A 20,104-nucleotide genomic window follows, 5' to 3' on the forward strand; every position below is an offset into this window, starting at 1 on the left:
GTCTGTTATTCTCTTGGTATATGTAAAATCATTACACTTTTACAATGAGATAGAAAAACTTTGAAGCCTGACTCTAAGATAAAACTCCCTTCAGTCCCCCACAGTCCTGAGTCTCATTTGAAAACTAGAATTTTTTTTTTTTTATTTTATTTATTTATTTTTGGCTGTGTTGGGTCTTCGTTTCTGTGCGAGGGCTTTCTCTTGCTGCGGTGAGCGGGGGCTACTCTTCATTGCGGTGCGCGGGCCTCTCACTGTCGCGGCCCCTCTTGTTGCGGAGCACAGGCTCCAGACGCGCAGGCTCAGTAGTTGTGGCTCATGGGCCTAGTTGCTCCGCGGCATGTGGGATCCTCCCAGACCAGGGCTCGAACCCGTGTCCCGTGCATTGGCAGGCGGATTCTCAACCACTGCGCCACCAGGGAAGCCCTGAAAACTAGAATTTTTGATGCTGCTAATGGAGGAGGTATTTGTATAATATCTTGAAATTACTAAAGAATAGATAATTTTATAGTTAGAAATTGTCAAACTAGAGTTGTAGGTGAAGTTGGGATGTGCACCGTTACAGGGATCGTTTTATATAAAGATAGTCATCATATTACAGTGCATTTGGCATTTCAGTAACTGCAAGGAATTTGGGCCAACTTCACAGTTAAAAGGAACAGTCTCAAAAGACTACCCTTACTTCTGGCACCAATTACAGGTTCGGGGGCATCCCCAAAACCACTTTTAGTTTTAATAATTTGCGAGAAGGACTCAACAGGACTCACTGAAAGCTGTTCTACCTCCAGTTACAGTTTATTACATGGAAAGGGTACAGATTAAAATCACCTAAGAGAAGATGTGCACAAGGCAGATTTCAGGAGAAGTACGAAACCCAGAGCTTCTCTCCTGTTCTCCTTGTGAAATTAGGGCAGCTTTACTTTCCCGGCATCCATGAGACAGTACGAATGGAGTATTGCCAACCGAGGAAACTCACCTGAGCGTTTGGTTTCCAGAGTTTTGGGAGTTGCTCAGTCACATACTGCCTACAGGACTGATCTTCAGTCTCCAGCCCTTCCCTGAGGTTGGGATGATCCCTTTAGTTTCCAGTCCCTTTCGGAGATAAAACTGATACTACATGGCCCAAATAAATTATATCCATCATAGATTACATTGTCAATCTGTTTGGTGGCTCAAGGCCCCAAAGATACTCCTATTAGGCATGATATTCCAAGAACCTAGAGATCACCTCCCAGCAGCTGCAGCAAAGGCCAGACCTCTCATTGGGTAAGATTAGTTCTTCACTGTACAGGCCACTTCCTGGCCTTTAGCCAAGGCTCTCTTACAACAAAATGATAATTTTTTTTTGGTATTACATTTAGTGTAGCATTTATAGGATGGACACAGCAATAATATCATAGTGAATATGTCTGTCATTTGGAGGAGTCCAGTGTTGGGTAGGGATAAATTTAAAGAAACCACTAATTCATCTTATAAGGCCATTACATACATTCTCATATTTTTGTACTACTATTTTAATTGCTTGTTTTTCCCCTTTGATCTATTGTTATTTGTACCATATGATAAACTTGTGCAGAACTGTTTAGCATAGAGACTAAGCTGATGGTTAACGAAATCTAGTTCTTCCTCCGGCTGACCATTTTATTAGATCCTGAGGAGGCTTTAACTAAATCTCCCAGTACATTTAATTATTAATATCACTATTATCAAAAGGCCTGTTCACATAATGTGGTTGAATCTTATCAGCAAGGCCAGTGTTAACACCATATGGCAGTGTGGGGAGTCAGAAGATGCTGGCATGTTACCCGTGTCCCACCGACTCATCAGCCATCTAGTCCATCATCATTTCATATGACTACATTGTCTCCCAGAGTGATGCCACTCAGGTGCGCAGAATTCCATTTGATCATGCCAGGTTCCGAAGGCAGGCAGTTGTTTCAGCAACATACGGCTTCACCCATTCTGGTATTTGGTGTAACTGAGCTAAGAGACAATATCATATCTTTTTTGAATTTTTGAATTTTATTTTATTTATTTTTTTATACAGCAGGTTCATTAGTTATCCATTTTATACATATTAGTGTATATATGTCAATCCCAATCTCCCAAGACAATATCATATCTTGCTCTGAGCCTCTCACAGAGCATCAATATAATAATAGTGAATTTCCCTTATTGCATAACCCATTTATTCATTCTTTTATCCTTAGCTGTTACTTTTCCTTCTCTCTATTTGTCACTTAGTTTTGCCCAAACTTTTGGTCCTTTGGAAAGAATGTTAGGTTTGGCCACTGTGCTGGTCCAAATTGACAGCAGCAATACTAGTGTAGCAAGTGCCTCCATCTCAATGCATTGATGCAGTGTAGGGTTGCACAGATACAGAAATAGTGGGCTATCTCAACCACCAAGCAATCCAGCAGTATTCCTTGCCAGCCTTGGTTTTACTAGATGGAATGATGGCACGACTCACCCTATCAGGCCCTTAGGAGTACTGACATTAAGGTTTAAAGGCTAGAATTCCTTCTTAGGAATTATCCTTGCTTCTGGCACCTACAGTTGGAGCCCTGGTTCTGGGACTCTGCATCTGGTAGGGAGGTGAGGCGAGAAGGGAAGAACTATATAGTCATAACGGCATCCTCCCTCACTTCCTTTTTCCTTAGGGAAGTGAAGTATTACAAATTTACTTGTTATATGTTACTGGTGAAATAATTTTCTTTTAGTCATGATTTAGAGGTCCTTCTCATCACTAAGGGTGCTTTTCTTTTTTGCCTTGAAATTTACTTTGCATGTAAAATACAAGTATCCCAGGCTTTAGTAGCCATATTCCTGTGAATTTCTTTCATCTTGTTTATATTCTTTTCATTTTGAGCATCTCTTTAGTATGTGGCAATTAGTTGTTTTACTTGCTGATCCAGAAAAATCTGTGACTCATTAATGATTATGTGCTTTAATTACTTGTTTCAAGAGATGTGTTAACTTTTACAATATGGTATTGTATTTATCAAAAAAAGTCAAGTGAATAAGTATAAATTTTGAAACAAATAGATTCCAATGAAGACAGAAGTGCCTGCATAACATAACAGTATATAAATACATTTTAAAGTAATTTCATATTGTTATGGTAGTACCGTCTGAGAATTATTTGAAGAATCTTCAGAAGGATGCAAAATATGTCTGATCATTTTCTTGCAAGTTGGTGGCTGATTTCATTATGAAACAGAACATGCTGGGTTTTGGTTCAAATGGTCTCACTTCTGCTTCATGGTATCTAAAACCAATGCAGAGTTCTGATAGGTGTTAAATGAACTTTGTGGAACACCATGAAATGTTGAAGGAACCATTACGTTATCAATAAATATGACTGTATTGTGTATATATAATATAAAAATCACAGTATCAAGTCATATATTTATTGAAAAGAAAAATCTATTAAACTATTCATGATTATTCATTAGCATTTCTTATATAATTATATGATATTTTAAAATAGATAAGTTTTACCCATTAACTAACTATTTCCCCCCTATTTCTCATTATTTAATTTTAGCCGTAGAAATGCCTTGGTTAATCTCAGATATATATTTGATAACCCTAGCACCAAGTACAATCTGTGGTACATAGTATTCAATTGTTAGTTGATTAATTAATTAATAGAAACTGTAGAATAACATCAGTTAGGTAAGTGCTAAGCATAAATAAGCCTTGATTCAGAGTGCTAGTACATGAGGAGGTTTTAAGGAATATTCTACTTGTTATGGAATGAGGATATGTGTCCCCCCCGCCGCCCCCCCCCCCCCCCCCCCAGTTCATATGTTGAAGCTCTTAATCCCCAGTGTGCCTTTAGGAAGTAATTAGGTTAGATGATGTCATTATGATAGGGTCCTCATGATGGGATTCGTGCCCTTATAAAAGGAGACAGCAGAGAGGGCGCACAGGCGCCCTCTCCCTCTCCCTCTCTCCCCCTCCTTCTCTCCCTCTCCTTCTCTCTCTCTCTCTCTCTCTCTGAACACACCAAGGAAAGGCCATGTGAAGACACAACTAGAGGACAGACATCTGCAAGCCAGGAAAATAGTCCTAACTACAAGCCAAACCCTGCTGGACCTTGATCTTGGACATCCCAGCCTCTAGCACTGTGAGAAAATAAATTTCTGTTGTTTAAGCCACCCAGTTTATGGTATTTGTCATGGTAGCCCAAGCTGACTTAGACATTACCGTAGGAAAGAAAGGCAGTTTTTATAGAGCTTTAGCAAGATAGGTCTGGTGGAGGGAATATAGGGATAGACACCTTGTTTTATTGTGCTTTGCTTTATTACACATCAAAGATACTGAGCTCTTTACAAATTGAAGGTTATGGCAACCTTGCATTGTAAGATAATGGTTAGCATTTTTAAGTAATAAAGCATTTTTAAATTCAGATATGTACATTGTTTTTTTTAGATGTAATGCTATTGCACACTCACTAGACTTTTATATGCACTGGGAAACCAGAAAAATTCATGTGACTTCCTTTATTGTGATATCAGCTTTATTGAAGTGGTCCGGAACCTAACCTGCAGTATTTCTGAGGTGTGCCTGTAGTGTCAAAGGCGGTTCTCAGAAGAGAAGGCAATTATTCTTGCAGTTTAGGCCAACTGGGATTTATCCAGAGGAGCGGAGGCAAAGATCATGGGCAAAAGGGAATGTGAGAAACGACTGGGCTGAGAAGGACAAGGTCATAGGCGGTCCACTGATGAAAATCAGATACTATTGACTGGTACACAGTTTTAGAAGGTTTTTCTCTTTAGTGATATACTGTTTAAGTAAATATAAATATGTGTTAAAGAGATTATGTTAATGTATAACAAGACAATGAGGAGCAGAAGATAATAAGCCCATAAATTTTCTCAAGGTAATTTTTTGAGGCGGGCTTTAAAAAAAAGAAACTTTTTATTTTGAAATCATTTTAAATTCACAGGAAATTACAGACAGTACAAAAAGATCTCATGTACCCGTTACCCAGTTTCCCCCATTGTTACATCTTACCCCACTCGTAGTAGGACTTTTTCTTTCAGTGACAGTGGGTAGTAGTTTAGTCTACATTTCATCATCCCTGGACTTTCTGCTCTTTTCTTCTTTTTCCCATAGTCTCTTTCCCAGGTCTTCCTTTCCACATGCACTCTAGAGTTTGATCTGCTGGATTTGAATATTTATTTCTATAATTAGAAGTGATTTTAATTTTGTGGTAGACTTTCTTTGAGTTACACTGTAGGTGTGGGTTGTCAGTTTTACTTGTTTCCTCTTGTGGATTGTATCTAGATGGTTTTTTGAAGGATATGTAAAAGATCAGGATTTGGGCAGCCACTGTTGGGAAAGATAAGTTTGAGAAAAGTTTATTGACAGAACGTTATGAATAACTTTTTTTAATTGTAAGATGAGCTTCAAATTAATGTTCCTATTAAAAATTCAAATGTATGACTAACAGAAAGGCAGTTTGTGACTTAATTTTCCAGTGTGGGTTTTCTCTTCTTTATTACTGATATAATATGTATTTGACAAAATTAAGATATACTTTTTTTTTTTAAAGGAACCATTTTGAGATATGTCAGAGCACACGGTTCTTTTTTTTTTTTTAATTTTATTTATTTATGGCTGTATTGGGTCTTCGTTTCTGTGCAAGGGCTTTCTCTAGTTGCGGCAAGCGGGGGCCACTCTTCATCGCGGTGCGCGGGCCTCTCACTATTGTGGCCTCTCTTGTTGCGGAGCACAGGCTCCAGACGCGCAAGCTCAGTAATTGTGGCTCACGGGCCCAGCTGCTCCGCGGCACGTGGGATCTTCCCAGACCAGGGCTCGAACCCGTGTCCTCTGCATTGGCAGGCAGATTCTCAACCTCTGCGCCACCAGGGAAGCTCCTAAGATATACTTTTAATAAACATTTTAGTTGGAAAATTATAATACTATATGCTGATTTTCTTCTGTATGGGTATATAAAGAGGAGGAGTAGGAAGACCAGAAAATAAAAGCATTCTATTGTGAGAGCCTACTTCCCCAACCTGTATAAATGATGAAAAGGAACCAAATCGGAGACATTGACGTGAGGTTGATGGAAGGAGAGATACGTGTCCTAAATTAGTATTCTCAGTAACCAATCCCTATGCAGTATTCTGATTTGTGGTGTCTGGACTGGGGCCGAGGTACATATAGTTAAATAACCTCTACAGTTGATTTTGCTGTCCAGCCAGTGTTGAAAACTACTGCTTTGAAGGTTAACTAATGTTCTTTTATCCACATTTTACTATTATAGGAATAATAATTATAATAGTCATGCTCTGGTACTGATATATTCTACTGAAGTATTAAAGTAAAAATGACCTATAGAATATTGCCCTTTCAGTGTGGTCATTGTTTTGGGATGCTTTTTTAGTCTTAATGTTGTAAATAAAAATATGTATCATTATAAATATTAATTTTGACTTAGTTTTAAATAATGTTGTTCCTTTTAAGTCAAATGTTTTAAGTCAGATGTTCCTTTTAAGTCAAATAATGCTTTTCCTTGGGGACAAGGAAAACTGCAGATTACAGAAACTTTAATTCATGATAAGTGGTACAATTCATATTCAAATTAGGAAGAAACTTGAATAATACTTTTTTACAGTGATAATGTAGAGATTTTTATCTCTTCTAAACATTTCTGTCTCTTTCTTAGTTTTCATGGATTGTCAAGGTTGGAACTAATGTTTTGCCCGAATTTCCCTTTCACTTCCTTTATTGACAATACTTGGTATCTGGTTGGCTGGCTGCCGCCTTATTTGCAAGATGTCACTGACTCAGAGTGGTTCTGAACACCAGATGTTATTTTGCTTCTTATGTCAGAAAATGGAATTTGCCAGCCCATTGTTCCATTTATCCATTGCCATGCAACACATTGTATTTTCCAGAAACAGGGACTGAGACAGAATGGATGTATAATGCAAGATGTACTAAGGATTAACACCTTTGGGGGCGGAGCTGGAGGAAGCAGGGTTAGGCAGAGGGAGAAGTCAGTTTGCACTGCAGGCCAAAGCCTCAGCCAGCCGCACTAGGAGTTCTGGAAAGTCTATAGCCCATCAGAATTGTTACTCATTTAGTTAAATTGGCTGAGTCTTTATAGTTCCCTGTAAATTATTCAGTGGATATAGGTTGCCCAAGAAAGACAGGCCTTTTGGGGAAGAAGCTCTCTGTAACTTTAAAGCAGCTGAGAACTGAGTCTCAGGGAAGGACAGCATTAGGGGAATGGGAAGTATGCCTTCGGAAAAAGAGGAATCAGGAAAGAAGACTGAGAAGAATTGGTCTTAGTTGAGAAAATAGAGGAGAAAATGGTATAGTTGGGAGAATAATCAGCATTGTCAGATGTCACAGAGAAATCATTATAGGATTCAAACTGAAAAGATTCTACTGGATTTGGCAATTAAAAGGTTATTTGTCATCTTAGAATATTTTCTGCATATGAATGGGAATGGGAATGGGGAAGCCACAAAAATTTTTAAGAACTTCTTTTAAGCACTCAAATTTCTTTTAAAATTTGATGATACATTTCAGTGGTAATGTAAGAATAAAGACTTGCATTTTCTTGGGCAGATATAATAATGATAGATAACTTTATAACTATGACTTTACTTGAAAAGGTTTTGTTACTTACAGATTGTTAAACCTTTTCTTCTGTATGTAGCCTTCAAATTGCCAAAATCATGGTTCAATTATCAAATTATTTGTAGAGAGAATAGATAGGTGTTCACCTGCTTTTCTTTGATCCTGGCTCTTCTAGATGACAGAAAAGAACCTCTTGGGTTTGAGGGTACTGTCAGTTATGTAAGTGTAACCATCTTTCTATCATTTTACACTTGGGATCTCTTTCCATTCCTCTACTCCAGTGAGAACATTCTTATGAAGTAGTTAAGAGCATTTGTGACTCATATGATGGATATTGGTCAGCAGATGTATCCACACCTCCCCTGACATTTGTGGGGATTTGAACCTGCAGCTTCTGTTTCGCTTCGCCCACACTTCAAAAACCTAAAGTGCAAAAAGAACCAGGCCTATTCCTGTATATGTTAGGCCCAATTCAGATCATATTTTGTATACTTTCTCCCAGACATTTTTAGATTAGATTTAGATGAAAATGGCAGACAATCTTAAAGGAGAAAGGAAACCACAGAAGATCAAGCTGTAGTCTTTGGTTGAAAAAGGAGGAAGGGACATGTTTTCCTTTGTTTGAGGTGGTTAAGTGTGTGGACTTACATACGTTTTAGGCCTTCCTTGTGCCCGGTAATTTAGGTCATACTTAATGTCAGCTAGATAGAAAAGTCATTATTTCTTTCTTATGAATTCTTTAAGTTCTACCTCATATCTGCATTATACTTTGTCTCTCCCCCCCAAAAATAAAACAAACATAAATATTTTCAAACCTAACAGATGATTAAGGAATAGCTCATAGTTCATATACTCCTGAGGTTTTATTTATTTATTTATTTATTTATTTTTATTTTTATTTTTTTAGCGCTATCTTTTTTTTTTTTTTTAAGATTTATTTATTGATTAGTTGATTGATTGCTATGTTGGGTCTTCGTTTCTGTGCTAGGGCTTTCTCCAGTTGCGGCAAGCGGGGGCCACTCTTCATCGCGGTGCGCGGGCCTCTCACTATCGCGGCCTCTGTTGTTGCGGAGCACAGGCTCCAGACGCGCAGGCTCAGCAGTTGTGGCTCACGGGCCTAGTTGCTCCGCGGCATGTGGGATCTTCCCAGACCAGGGCTCGAACCCGTGTCCCCTTTATTAGCAGGCAGATTCTCAACCACTGCGCCACCAAGGAAGCCCCTGAGGTTTTATTAATTCAGAAGATTAGGAGAGTTTCCATCAAATCAAATAGAGACCATTTTAGAAACAGAGAGACTTCTTTTTCAGCCATGGAATAAACTTGGTATGTGGAATGACTCATTAGGCAACGTATTACATGAAATGTGTAATTGTATTCCCTGTTGGGCAAGCAGAGACCAATTTGTATTATCTTTATAACATTATCATATTTATCTATGATCTTGATACCCATTAATTATTTTCACTGAACAATATTGCTGACTGCAGATGATCATAGTGGCTTAGTCAAAACATTTTCATATTCTTGAATTAAATGACTCAGACATTATATACATGTATTTTGGGGTTTTTTAAATATTTTTTTTGAGGTGGACCATTTATAAATTTTAGACATATAATATATGCATTTTAGAATTTTTTTTGTTTTTTTTAATCAAGAAGAGTTGTTGAATTTAGTAAATACTTTTTTTTAATAAAATAAGAATAGGTAGATGCTTCCTTAACATGCTGTATGTGCGTGTATCTTTACCTCAAAAGTCAGCATCATGCTAAATAGATAACTTACTAAAGTCAAAACAAGACAAAGATGTTCATTGTCACCAATATTATTTTACATTGTAGTGGAAATACTAGCCAGTAAGGCAAAAGAAAAAAATTGAAAGTGTAAGAATAGTAACATTTATAGATGGTATTAATAGATGATATTATTTTATACCTGGAAAATCAAAGAGAATTAACCTAAAAACTACTACAAATGGCAAGAAAGTTCAAGAAGGATATCAAGAGCTTTTGTTGTCTAATTAATTGAGTAAATATTTATTGCATACTACACTGTGTCAGGCTCTTTTCCAGGTGCTGGGAATCTCGTAGAGAACAAAATTCCTATCTTTGTGGAATTTATAATGTAGAAAGGAACAATAATTATAAAGAGATATAGTAGAAGAAAAAAGACTCTAGGTATGGTATCTAAAAATATGGAATACTTAGGGATATATTTATTAAGAAATATATAGCATATTAACATAAATATACAGTGAGGAAGACAATCCGTACCAGATATTAAAATATCTGTATTTAATAATTAAAAGTATATTACCACGGTGTGTAAAGACAGACTAATGGAACCGAATTGAAAGTCTTATAGTAGATCCAAATACTTACAAGGGTTAACATCTGGTGAAGGTTGTGTCTTAAATAAGAGGTTCGATGAATGGTGTGTGGGAAAAATAAAATTGGATCATACCTTCCAAGGTGTACCAGGAAGAATTCCAAACGGATTAAACATTGAATCATATGCAGTCATGATCATAGCAAAGAGTATGGTTTCTGGAGCCAGACTGCCTGAGTTTAAATCCTGATTCCAATCACTATGTGACCTTGAGCATTAACTGTGTGGCTTAGCTTCCTCATCTCTAAAGGGGGAAAATAATTGTACCTACCTTGCAGTGTTGTTGTGAACATTAAATAAGTAAAGCACATAAAGTATTTAGAACGCTGCATGGAAATTAGAAAGTACTAAATAAGCATTAGGTGTTATTTTTTATCAAGATATAAGAAAAGATACAAAGAAATAGTGTTAGGAATTTAACTATATATTGTAGATTAAACAAATAATAATAGAATACAGTGAACAACTGTATTCCAATAAATTTGAAAATGTGTATGAAATGTATATTAGAAAACATAAATGACTATAACTTACTCAAGAAGAAATAGAAATTATCTCAATAAACTAAGAATGTTTAAAAAAACTGAGTCTGTAATGGAAAGTTCTCCCTCCACAAGACTGCAGTCTCATGTTTTTTAAAGGTACTTCTTGTCTTCACCCCTTTTATTTTTATAAATTGAAATACATATGATAAAGTCCACAAGTGTTAAATGTGCAGTGATGATTTTTGACAATGTATATACCTGTGTAACCACCATCCCAAATCAAGATGTAGAATGTTTCCATCACTCTAAAAGTTTCCTTGTGCACTTTTCCAGTTAGCATCTTCTATCCCTCCATCACCAGTTGTTTTGGTTTCTGTCACCATAGCTTAGTTTTACCTGTTCTGGAACTTCTTATAAATGGAATCATACGTCATATATTTTTTTTGTCTGATGTCTTTTGATCAACAAAGTTTTTGAGATTCATTGAGTTTGATGTAGTATCAACGGTATCAACAGATCTTTCCTTATTGCTGAGTAGTCTTCCACTGTGTAAATATGTGACAGTTTATCCACCCACCTGCTGATGGTCATTTGAGTTTTTTCCAGTTTTGAGCTGTTACGAATATAGCTGCTATGAACAGTTTTTTACCCACATGGCTTTATAGATGAGTTCTCTTTTATTTTTAAGAAAGGAATAATTGGGGACTTCCCTGGTGGTCCAGTGGTTAAGAATCCGTGCTTCCACTGCAGAGGGCATGGGTTTGATCCCTGGCCAGGGAACTAAGATCCCGCATGCCGCGTGGTGCAGCCAAAAAAAAAGAAAGGAATAATTGAATTCTGTATAAATTTCTTTTGAAATTTTGATAAGTCATTTATCTCACTTTATGAAGATAGTAAAACCTTAACAACGAAACTTGACAAGGGTAGTACAAGAAGAGAATGTTATATAGCACAATATCACTTATGAATATAAAAATAAAAGTTTTTTTTAAAACTTTTAATTAATTATTTTAGGCTGCATATGGTCTTAGTTGCGGCACATGGGATCTTCATTGCAGCATGCGGGATCTTTTGTTGTGGCGCGTGGGCTTCTCTCTAGTTGTGGCATGCGGGTTTTTCTCTCTCTAGTTGTGGTGCTCATGCTTCAGAGCGTGTGGGCTTTGTAGTTTGCGACACGCGGGCTCTCTAGTTGAGGTGCGTGGGTTCAGTAGTTGTGGTGCGTGGGCTTAGTTGCCCCGTGGCAACTTAGTTCTCCAACCAGGGATCGAACCCACATCCCCTGCATTGGAAGGCGGATTCTTTACCACTGGACCACCAGAGAAGTCCCTAAAAATAAACGTTTTTAAAAATCAAATTCAGCAGTATATATATTATATATTATGAGTGCTAAGACAAACATATTTTTCAATTTAATTTTTCTGAAATTTTTAAATAAATGGCTTCTAAAATTATAGTAGTCAATTTATTCTCTCTTTTAGTGGCACATGCCATAATGGTGCATCTTTACAATCAGTGGAGTTTTAGATTCAGTGATAGATGGCACATTAAAAAAAAAAGTATGGCCATGTAGGTTTTATTCCAGGATGCAAGGGAGTTTCAACATTATAAAATCTATTAGAGTAATACACTGTATTAATAGGTTAAAAGAGAAAAATAAACTCAATACCAAAAATGACAACGAAATTGAATATCCACTCCTGATACTTTTAGCAATTTGGGAGGAGAAGGTAATTCTCCTAATATTGAGTTTCTACTGGAAATCTAAACCAAAGATCACACTTAATGGTGAAATATGGGAAACATTCCCATGAAAATTGGAAGCAAAATGAGAATGTTTCTATGAAGAAAATCCTATTCACAATAGCAACAAAACTGTAAGGTATCCAAGACTGTCAATAGCAAAAGATGTGTAAGCTCTCTGTGGAAAAATATTGAATATTACTGAAGGACATAAAAGAAGACTCATAACTAATATATAAGGTATTTATATACATTAATTAAGATATGTGTCTATAATGTTAATTAACTTGATACATGGATGGGAAGAGTCATATTGCAAAGATATAATTTCTCTTCAGATTAATCTGTAAAGTCATTGTGATTCCCATCAAAATCTCAGTATGTTTTATGGAACATATTAAGCTAATTCTAGCATTTATCTGGAAGAGCCATGGCAATTTAAAAACATGGTCTACTGGTATAGAGAGGTCATTATAGAGCTCTCATAATTAAGACAGTAGTCTAGGTATAGGTATATAGATAGGGTGACCATACCTCTGTTTGCCTGTGACAGTTCCAGTTCATGCCTATTGTCCTGGGTTCCACGAAAGGCTCCCTTTCGTTCTAAAGATTTTTGATTAAAATTGCATGGGAAGTCCTGAAACAGATCCACTTGATTTATGACCGAGGTGCTATTAGAAATCAGTAGTGAAAGGATGTCATTCAATAAATGGTATTGGGACAGAAAGAAATATAGTGTGGTCTTTATCTTACACCACACACAAAAATTAATTCCAGGGAGATTAAAGACTTGAAATGAAAAGTAAAACTTTAAAACTTTTAAAAGAAAATATAGGACACTATCCTTATGAGCCCTGGAAGGAGAGGATAAGGGAGATTTCTTAGGACAAAAAATGCAAATTTTGAGAGTAGAATGATGGTTGACAGGAGCTGGGGGTATGGGAAATAGGGAGAAGTTGGTCAAAGGGTACAAATTTTAGGTTATAAGATGAAGAAGGTCTGAGGAGCTAATGTATAGCATGGTGATTATAGTTGATAATATTGTATTACTGAGAAAGTAGAATGGAAGTGTTGGCACCAAAAAAAAAAAAAAAAAAAAAGTAAACGTGAGATGAGATGATGGATATATTAACTCAGTGGTGGGGATCCTTTCACGATGTGATGTATATCAGATTAATCATCATGTTGTACTTTAAATATATTACAACTTTATTTGTCAATTACACCTCAGTAAAGCTGAAAAAAGTGAAAAAAGACAAAAAATACAAATTATAAATTATAAGACTACATTTAGCATTAAGCAATGTTTTTACGAGTAAGAAAGACACTATAAACAATGTGGAAAAACAAGCCCACATGCTGAGAGAAGAGATTTGTAACACATGTACTTAAATCTGAGGAAACGAAATTCCTGAAGATTAACCAAAAACAAACAGCACACACACAGTATAAAAAAATGTCACGGGATTTTAACTGGAATTTTACCGAAGAGGAATCTAAGATGACCATTGATCATGTAAAAAAGAGTCTTAACCTTAGTAGTAATCCTGCTAGTAAAGTTGAAGATGTACATGTCTTTTATCATAGCAATTCCACTTCTAGATAGCCTAGGGAAATGTTCCCATATGAGTACAAGGAGGTATTTGTAAAAATATTCATTTTGGAATTTTGTGTACTAGCAAAATAAAAATCTAAAACAATCTAAAATTGTTGGAAGCAATCTAAATTCCATAATCAGGAGCATTGATAGATAAATTGGATCTGTGAAAATATTCCATATAGCATTTAAATTAATGAACTAGAACAATATGTATCAACATGGATAAATTTTAGAAACATAACATTAGAATAAAACCAAGTTGCAAAAGACTACACACAGTTTGGTATCAATTATAAAGTTTAAAGACATTCAGAAAAATATATAGTCTTATGGTTGCATGTATAGGTACTAATAATATAAAATATGCATGATATAGTAAACACCAAATTCAGGATTGTGGTTGCTAACCTCTGGGGAGTGGAGGAAGGGGGTGATATCAGGAAGGGTAATGAGATACTTGGGGAGTGGCAGTATTATCTATAATGTCTTGTTAAATATTTTACATTTTATTAATTATTTGTTACAAGTGTATAAATACAATTTATTTCTCTTATTAAGTTTTAATATTTCCTGTTTTTTACATAGCCAAAAATATTATTGATGTTTATAAATCCTGTCTTTGTAATTCCTTTAGTCTCCTTTAAAATCTGAGAATTCTACCAGTAGCAGTTATGTGTAATGACTATACAGTTTAATATTTTTAAAAATAAAGAATAAAATACAGTTTTCCCCTCATCTAAAAATGGTCTAGGTAATTTCTAAGGTTCCTTCCAGCACTAAAGTGTACTTCTTTGATGTTTCTGAACAAGAGAAAAATCTTTTCTTAATATAGCATTTCTGAGAGTTGAGATTATAAATTCAAATATGGAGGACTATGAAGACAATTTCCTATGCAGGCTGTTGTTTTCAATCTATCTATCTGCCTGTCTGTATTAAGCAATCATCTATCATCTATAACAGGGGTCAGCAAACTTTTTCTATAAAGGGCCAGATAGGAAATATTTTAGGCTTTGAAGGCTATAGTCTGTCAGAACTATTCAACTCTGCCTTTTTAGTGGGTTAGCTGCCACAAAGGTTTGCAACACTTTTTATTATTCAGATGTAAAAATAAACACAAAAACTGGCATGATTTAGTTTGTTATTAGTTAGATTTGGATATCTTACAAGCCTTTGACTTAACATCTGTAAATAGCTTTATATAATATAGATCACTATTAAGTAGTGTTTCAGTTGTTTTCCGAATAAGCTTTGTGAAGCAATTCTTTTTGTGTTGTCATGACCTGCAGTAATTGAAAATTTATTTATTTACATTTATGTTCAGGCTCTAGGAAGTATATTTTTCCCTGTTCAGTTTCATGGGCTAGAAGGTAGTATGTTTTGTGGGTATCAGGTAATTACGGCTCTTCTCTGTATGCAGAAAGTAGGCCTACCATGGCCACATTGGAATCTGTGCAAATCTAAAGGAAGAATGGTAAGATTTAACCTGAATGAAAATTACCACAGTACTTTTTATCTCCAGAACACTGAAATTGCATGTGTTTAAAAAAGTTTTAATATGAATCAGAGCTAGGATTTGAACCCATGAAGAAATAGTCTAAAGAAATATATGTTCTTAGATTATTAATTTTAAAAGAAGTGGAGATTTTCAGACAAAATGGTTATCTTACCAAGTAACTGATTATGTTTATTTTTCCCAACTAAAAATTGAATGCATCTGTTTTTTTCAGGGACATCAAACCTGACAATATATTGATGGATATGAATGGACATATTCGGTTAGCAGATTTTGGTTCATGTCTGAAGCTGATGGAAGATGGAACGGTAAATAAAGATAAATCTTCAACTGTTTTACCCACAGACATCTCCCCTACTACTTGTCTTCTTTATCTGTTTTAGAAGCCATCTATTTATATTATCTATCAAACATCCTTCCATCCATTTGTCTTTCTATGCTCTACTTCCCTCCACTTAGGCATACTTTCTCATAAAAGGGCTTGTCTATAAAGTCATATACCATTTTCAACTGCTTATATTAATGATCTTAAGATTTATACACTATACCTTTTATGAGACTCATGTTTGTTCCTTTTTTAGCTGAACTGTTTATTATTGTACTTGAGATATTTACATAGTTCTGGAGGAGTGAAGAAAATAAATCCCGCATGGAAAAAGAAAATGTGACTTCTTCACTTTCATTTCTTTTCTCTTTCTTTACTAGTTGTCTGGTTTTCCTGAGAGACAGTGTTCAACAAGTGAATGCTTTTATCAGAAAGTCCTCTAGGCTGATTCAGTTTTATGTTACCATTTACTTTAGTTCTGCTAACCCTAGACCCCTCGGTTATATTCTCTCACTTACTTAAAAGTTTATATTCTCTCACTTACTAAAAAGTATTCCCTGTTTGTTATTGTTGTTGTTATTGTTGTAGTATTTACCTCAATTTCCTGGTTGTATAGCATACATCCAAATATATATCATTTTAATTGGCAGAAACTTTTTGGAGAGTAATTTAGTATAATACATTGCAAAAGCCATGAACATGTCACATTATACTGGACCAGAAATTTGACTTCTGAAAATTTATCCTAAGGAGATAACTTTTTTTAAAAGGATTATATGACTTCTGCCTCTGGCCATGATGGAGGGAGTAATTGATACCAAATTGTTCTTTCACTGTAAATAACTGTAAAACTGGATTTGAAACAACTGTTTTTAGGCTGTGGACAACAGGCAACACAAGACTGTTACCTCTGAGAGAAGTTAATTCACGAGTTATGCCTCACCATTTCCCAGGATTGGGACAGTTTGCTGACTCTGATGCAGAAAGCTAGAGTTAAAGCAGAGTTTAACCGTCTTACAGAGCTGAGGAGGAAGAGATCAGAGTTGGGTTAGCTGAGGCAGCTGGAATCTGCAGGGCTTACCATTGGAAAGGAGGGAGTTGTGCATAGAGAGGGCCTAAAATATCCATATGGGGCTATCTCATGATGGTTGGTCTGTACATATGTCATACAGTTGTCCCTTGGTATCTGTGGGGGATTGGTTCCAGGACTCCCCCCCCCGCCCCATGGATAGTAAAATCTGCAGATGCTCAAGTCCCTTATATAAAATGATGTAGTATTTTCATATAACCTATGCACATCCTCCTGTATACTTTGTATCATCTCTAGATTACTTACAATACCTAATACAATGTAAATGCTATATAAATAGTTGTAAATACAATGTAAATGCTATGTAAATAGTTGCCAGCGTGTGACAGATTCAAGTTTTGCTTTCTGGAATTTTCTGGAAGATTTTTTAAAAAATATTTTTGATCCATGATTGGTTGAATCTGCAAATGTGGAACCAGCAGATATGGAGGGACAACTGTATAAGAACATATGAGAATTACCAAAGAGTAGATGCTATCCATTTGAAAATTGAGCAGATTACTCGAAATCAAGCAGCGCTGGAGAAGACACAGTGCTAGGGGACATTGGAATATCGGCTAGTTAAGATGTTTGTAACATGTAAGACTTACTGTAAGCCTATCTAACAGCCTAAAACCAAGTCCTGATAAGATCAACGGAGTGTGAAAGTGGTCCTCCAAATAAAGGGGTTGAGATGAATCTTAGGTTTTCTATAAATTGCCTTTAAAGGGTATAACTGTAAGCCAACCCATGTTCAAGGAGATCAGTTAGTATTCTTTTATCTGCTTAAAGGAGAATTTAATATTCTTCAGAGGAAGGTAATAGAATTCATACTGTCCACAATGCTTTATTGACAGTGGCCAGCATTCAGTCAAAAATCACTAGACCAAACAAAAATAGAGGGTAGGGTAAGTGATTGTGATACAGAATTTAAAAATAAAAGTAGTCACTAAGAACCTGGCTAGCAGAGATGTTGGAGTTGCCAGACAGAGACTTAATGAAACTATCATATATATGTTTAAAGAATCAAAGGAAGATAATAGTCTTAAAGATTACACAGATAAGGAATCTCTGCAGAAAAATAAATCAAACAGATCTTTTAGAACTTGAAAATTATAGTAATAGAAATAAAAAATCCACAGGAAGAGGTTAACAGTAGATTAGAAATGAGAGAAAAAAGAGCCAGTGAATTTGAAGACAGATTAATAGAGATTAAACAGTCTGAAGAACAGAGAGAAGAAGATTGAAACAAAATCATTATAGGCTCAGATATCCATACAGTTAGAATCGTAGTAAAAGTGTGATAGTAACAGAAAACATTTGTAAGAATTGATGGCTCAAACTTTACCAAATGTGATGAAAAACACAGATATAAAATCCTAGCATATCTCAAGGTGATAAAAGGAACCACACCTGGCTACATCACAATTAAACTGCTGAAAATTAAAGATAAAGAAAAAAAATTGAAAGCAGCCAGAAGAAAAAACACTTTACACACTGTGGAAAAAGGGTAAAAATAACCACTGAACTCTCATCAGAAATCATGGAATGATATCTTTAAAGTGCTGAAAGAAAAAAAAGTCTGTAAATCAAGAATTCTATATCAAACAAAAATATTCTTCAAAAATGAAGGTGAATTAAAGACATTTTCAGGTAGATGAAAGAGGCCTAGATGCTAAAGAATGTCCTTCACACCAAAGGAAATTACACCATTTGGATACTTAGCTATATGATAAAGAATATCAGATATGATAAATAAGATTTACAGGATAAAGGAAAAAGATTATATTAATCTTTCTTTTTAAATTTACATAAAAGGTGTCTGACTATTAAAAGCGAAAATAATATTGTAATGTGAGGCTTGTGACATAGGTAGAAGTAATAGATGTGACAATAGTCATACAAACAATGTAAGACCGGTGTATGTAATTATTCTGCTCTAAGATAACGGCATGTGTTTGAAGTATATAGTGGGAAGTGGATAGTGCCAGGTATGACATGAGAGGGAGAGAAATAGCATGGTGGTCTAAGTTGAGAAAACACAGATGAAAGTCAGGTAGGCTGTGGTATCAGAAAGTTGTGGTCCACAATTCCGGAAAAGAGAGAGCTACACTGAGAAAGAATTCCAGGGGAAGAGGTAGTGTTTCCTCAGTCCTGCATGTTATAAGCCCCTTAAAGCTGGGGCTCCTGCTGTGGAGTCTGGTGTTGAGTCCTCCAAGTCCCTGTGCATTCCAGAATGCACTGAGTACTGTTTCTATCTATATGAGTTGCCCCTGATCAGATTTATTCCTAAAATTCTAGTGTGTCTTCCTAGTCATTCATTTTTTATTAATGATCTCAAATAATTTTCCTGGACATAATAGCATGTTGGTCCTCCATTTAGAAAATTATAATGAAGAAACCTTCTTTTTTCTTTATTTTTTATGTGATGTATACATATTTTAGGAAGACATCAGAAAAAACAGCATTCCTTTGTCCTGGTTCTTTCCCACCTCCAACTGTCTTTTTCTGCAGGCAGACACATAAAAATCTTTTAGCTCTTTCTTCCGTTGTTTCTTCTACTTATGTATTTTTTATTGTTTTATTCATGCTACTGCCTCTTGTTATTTAGTTTTAGATATTATCTATTAATTTCCTACCATGGAAGATGAGGATACAGGTCTTTTATACCCGTCTCAACCAACCCTTACACTTTCTCTTTATCTTCCCAGTGTTGTAATTATCACATAATCTTTCATTAAATCCTGTTCAGTTTTTTAATAATTATATAAATATTATTCATAGCTGTGCCATATTATTTATTTTAATTACCTTTCTTTTCTTGGACAGCTCTTTGTTCTCCCTGAAGTAAGTGACCCCTTTACTTTGCTTAGTTTTTCTGTATAATTCTCACTAGTTTATCCCCAGACTCTCTACCACGCATTAAGAAATTGAGCAATTCCTTTCCCTCTTAGATACAGTAAATAACTTAGTGGCTCCTTTGTCTGGAGGCGTGCATACTCTCATTCTAGTCTAGACTGTCCTATAGGCCTACTGGAGATAGGCCTATCTCCTATCTCCAGTTCTCTGATGAGAACTGTCATCCTAGACATACCTTTCCTTATCATCATGGAATTTATGTGTCGCTCTCTAGTATTGGATCCTCTGTTTCCTGGATCCATGTCTGTCTTTCTTCTCATTTGGTGGTAGCTGCCTGAGAAAGGTTCCAGGGGAAGTAAATATTTCATAATCTTGCATGTCTGAAAAATGCCTTCATTTCTTCTCTCATACTTGGTTGATAATTTATCTAGACTGGACATGGTATGATGGATTTGAACTTATTTTTCTCCTAGAATTTAGAAGACATTGCATTGTCTTCTAATGTACTGTTGTGACATCTGAT

At 35.7% G+C, this 20,104-nt stretch overlaps 1 protein-coding gene across 13 annotated transcripts in view; it reads left to right on the forward strand.

Moving 5' to 3' along the window:
• LOC132375919 (serine/threonine-protein kinase MRCK alpha) overlaps positions 1 to 20,104 on the forward strand; it is a 319,426-nt gene that overhangs the window by 137,510 nt on the left and 161,812 nt on the right. For all 13 annotated transcript variants that reach the window (XM_059941356.1, XM_059941262.1, XM_059941244.1 and 10 more), the window contains exon 6: positions 15,543 to 15,636. In XM_059941356.1, coding sequence (XP_059797339.1) covers positions 15,543 to 15,636 — 94 coding nt within the window. The remainder of the gene's footprint in view (positions 1 to 15,542; positions 15,637 to 20,104) is intronic.

The sequence above is a fragment of the Balaenoptera ricei genome, chromosome 1 (assembly GCF_028023285.1).
Source record: "Balaenoptera ricei isolate mBalRic1 chromosome 1, mBalRic1.hap2, whole genome shotgun sequence".
In the NCBI taxonomy this organism is placed as follows: Eukaryota; Metazoa; Chordata; class Mammalia; order Artiodactyla; family Balaenopteridae; genus Balaenoptera; species Balaenoptera ricei.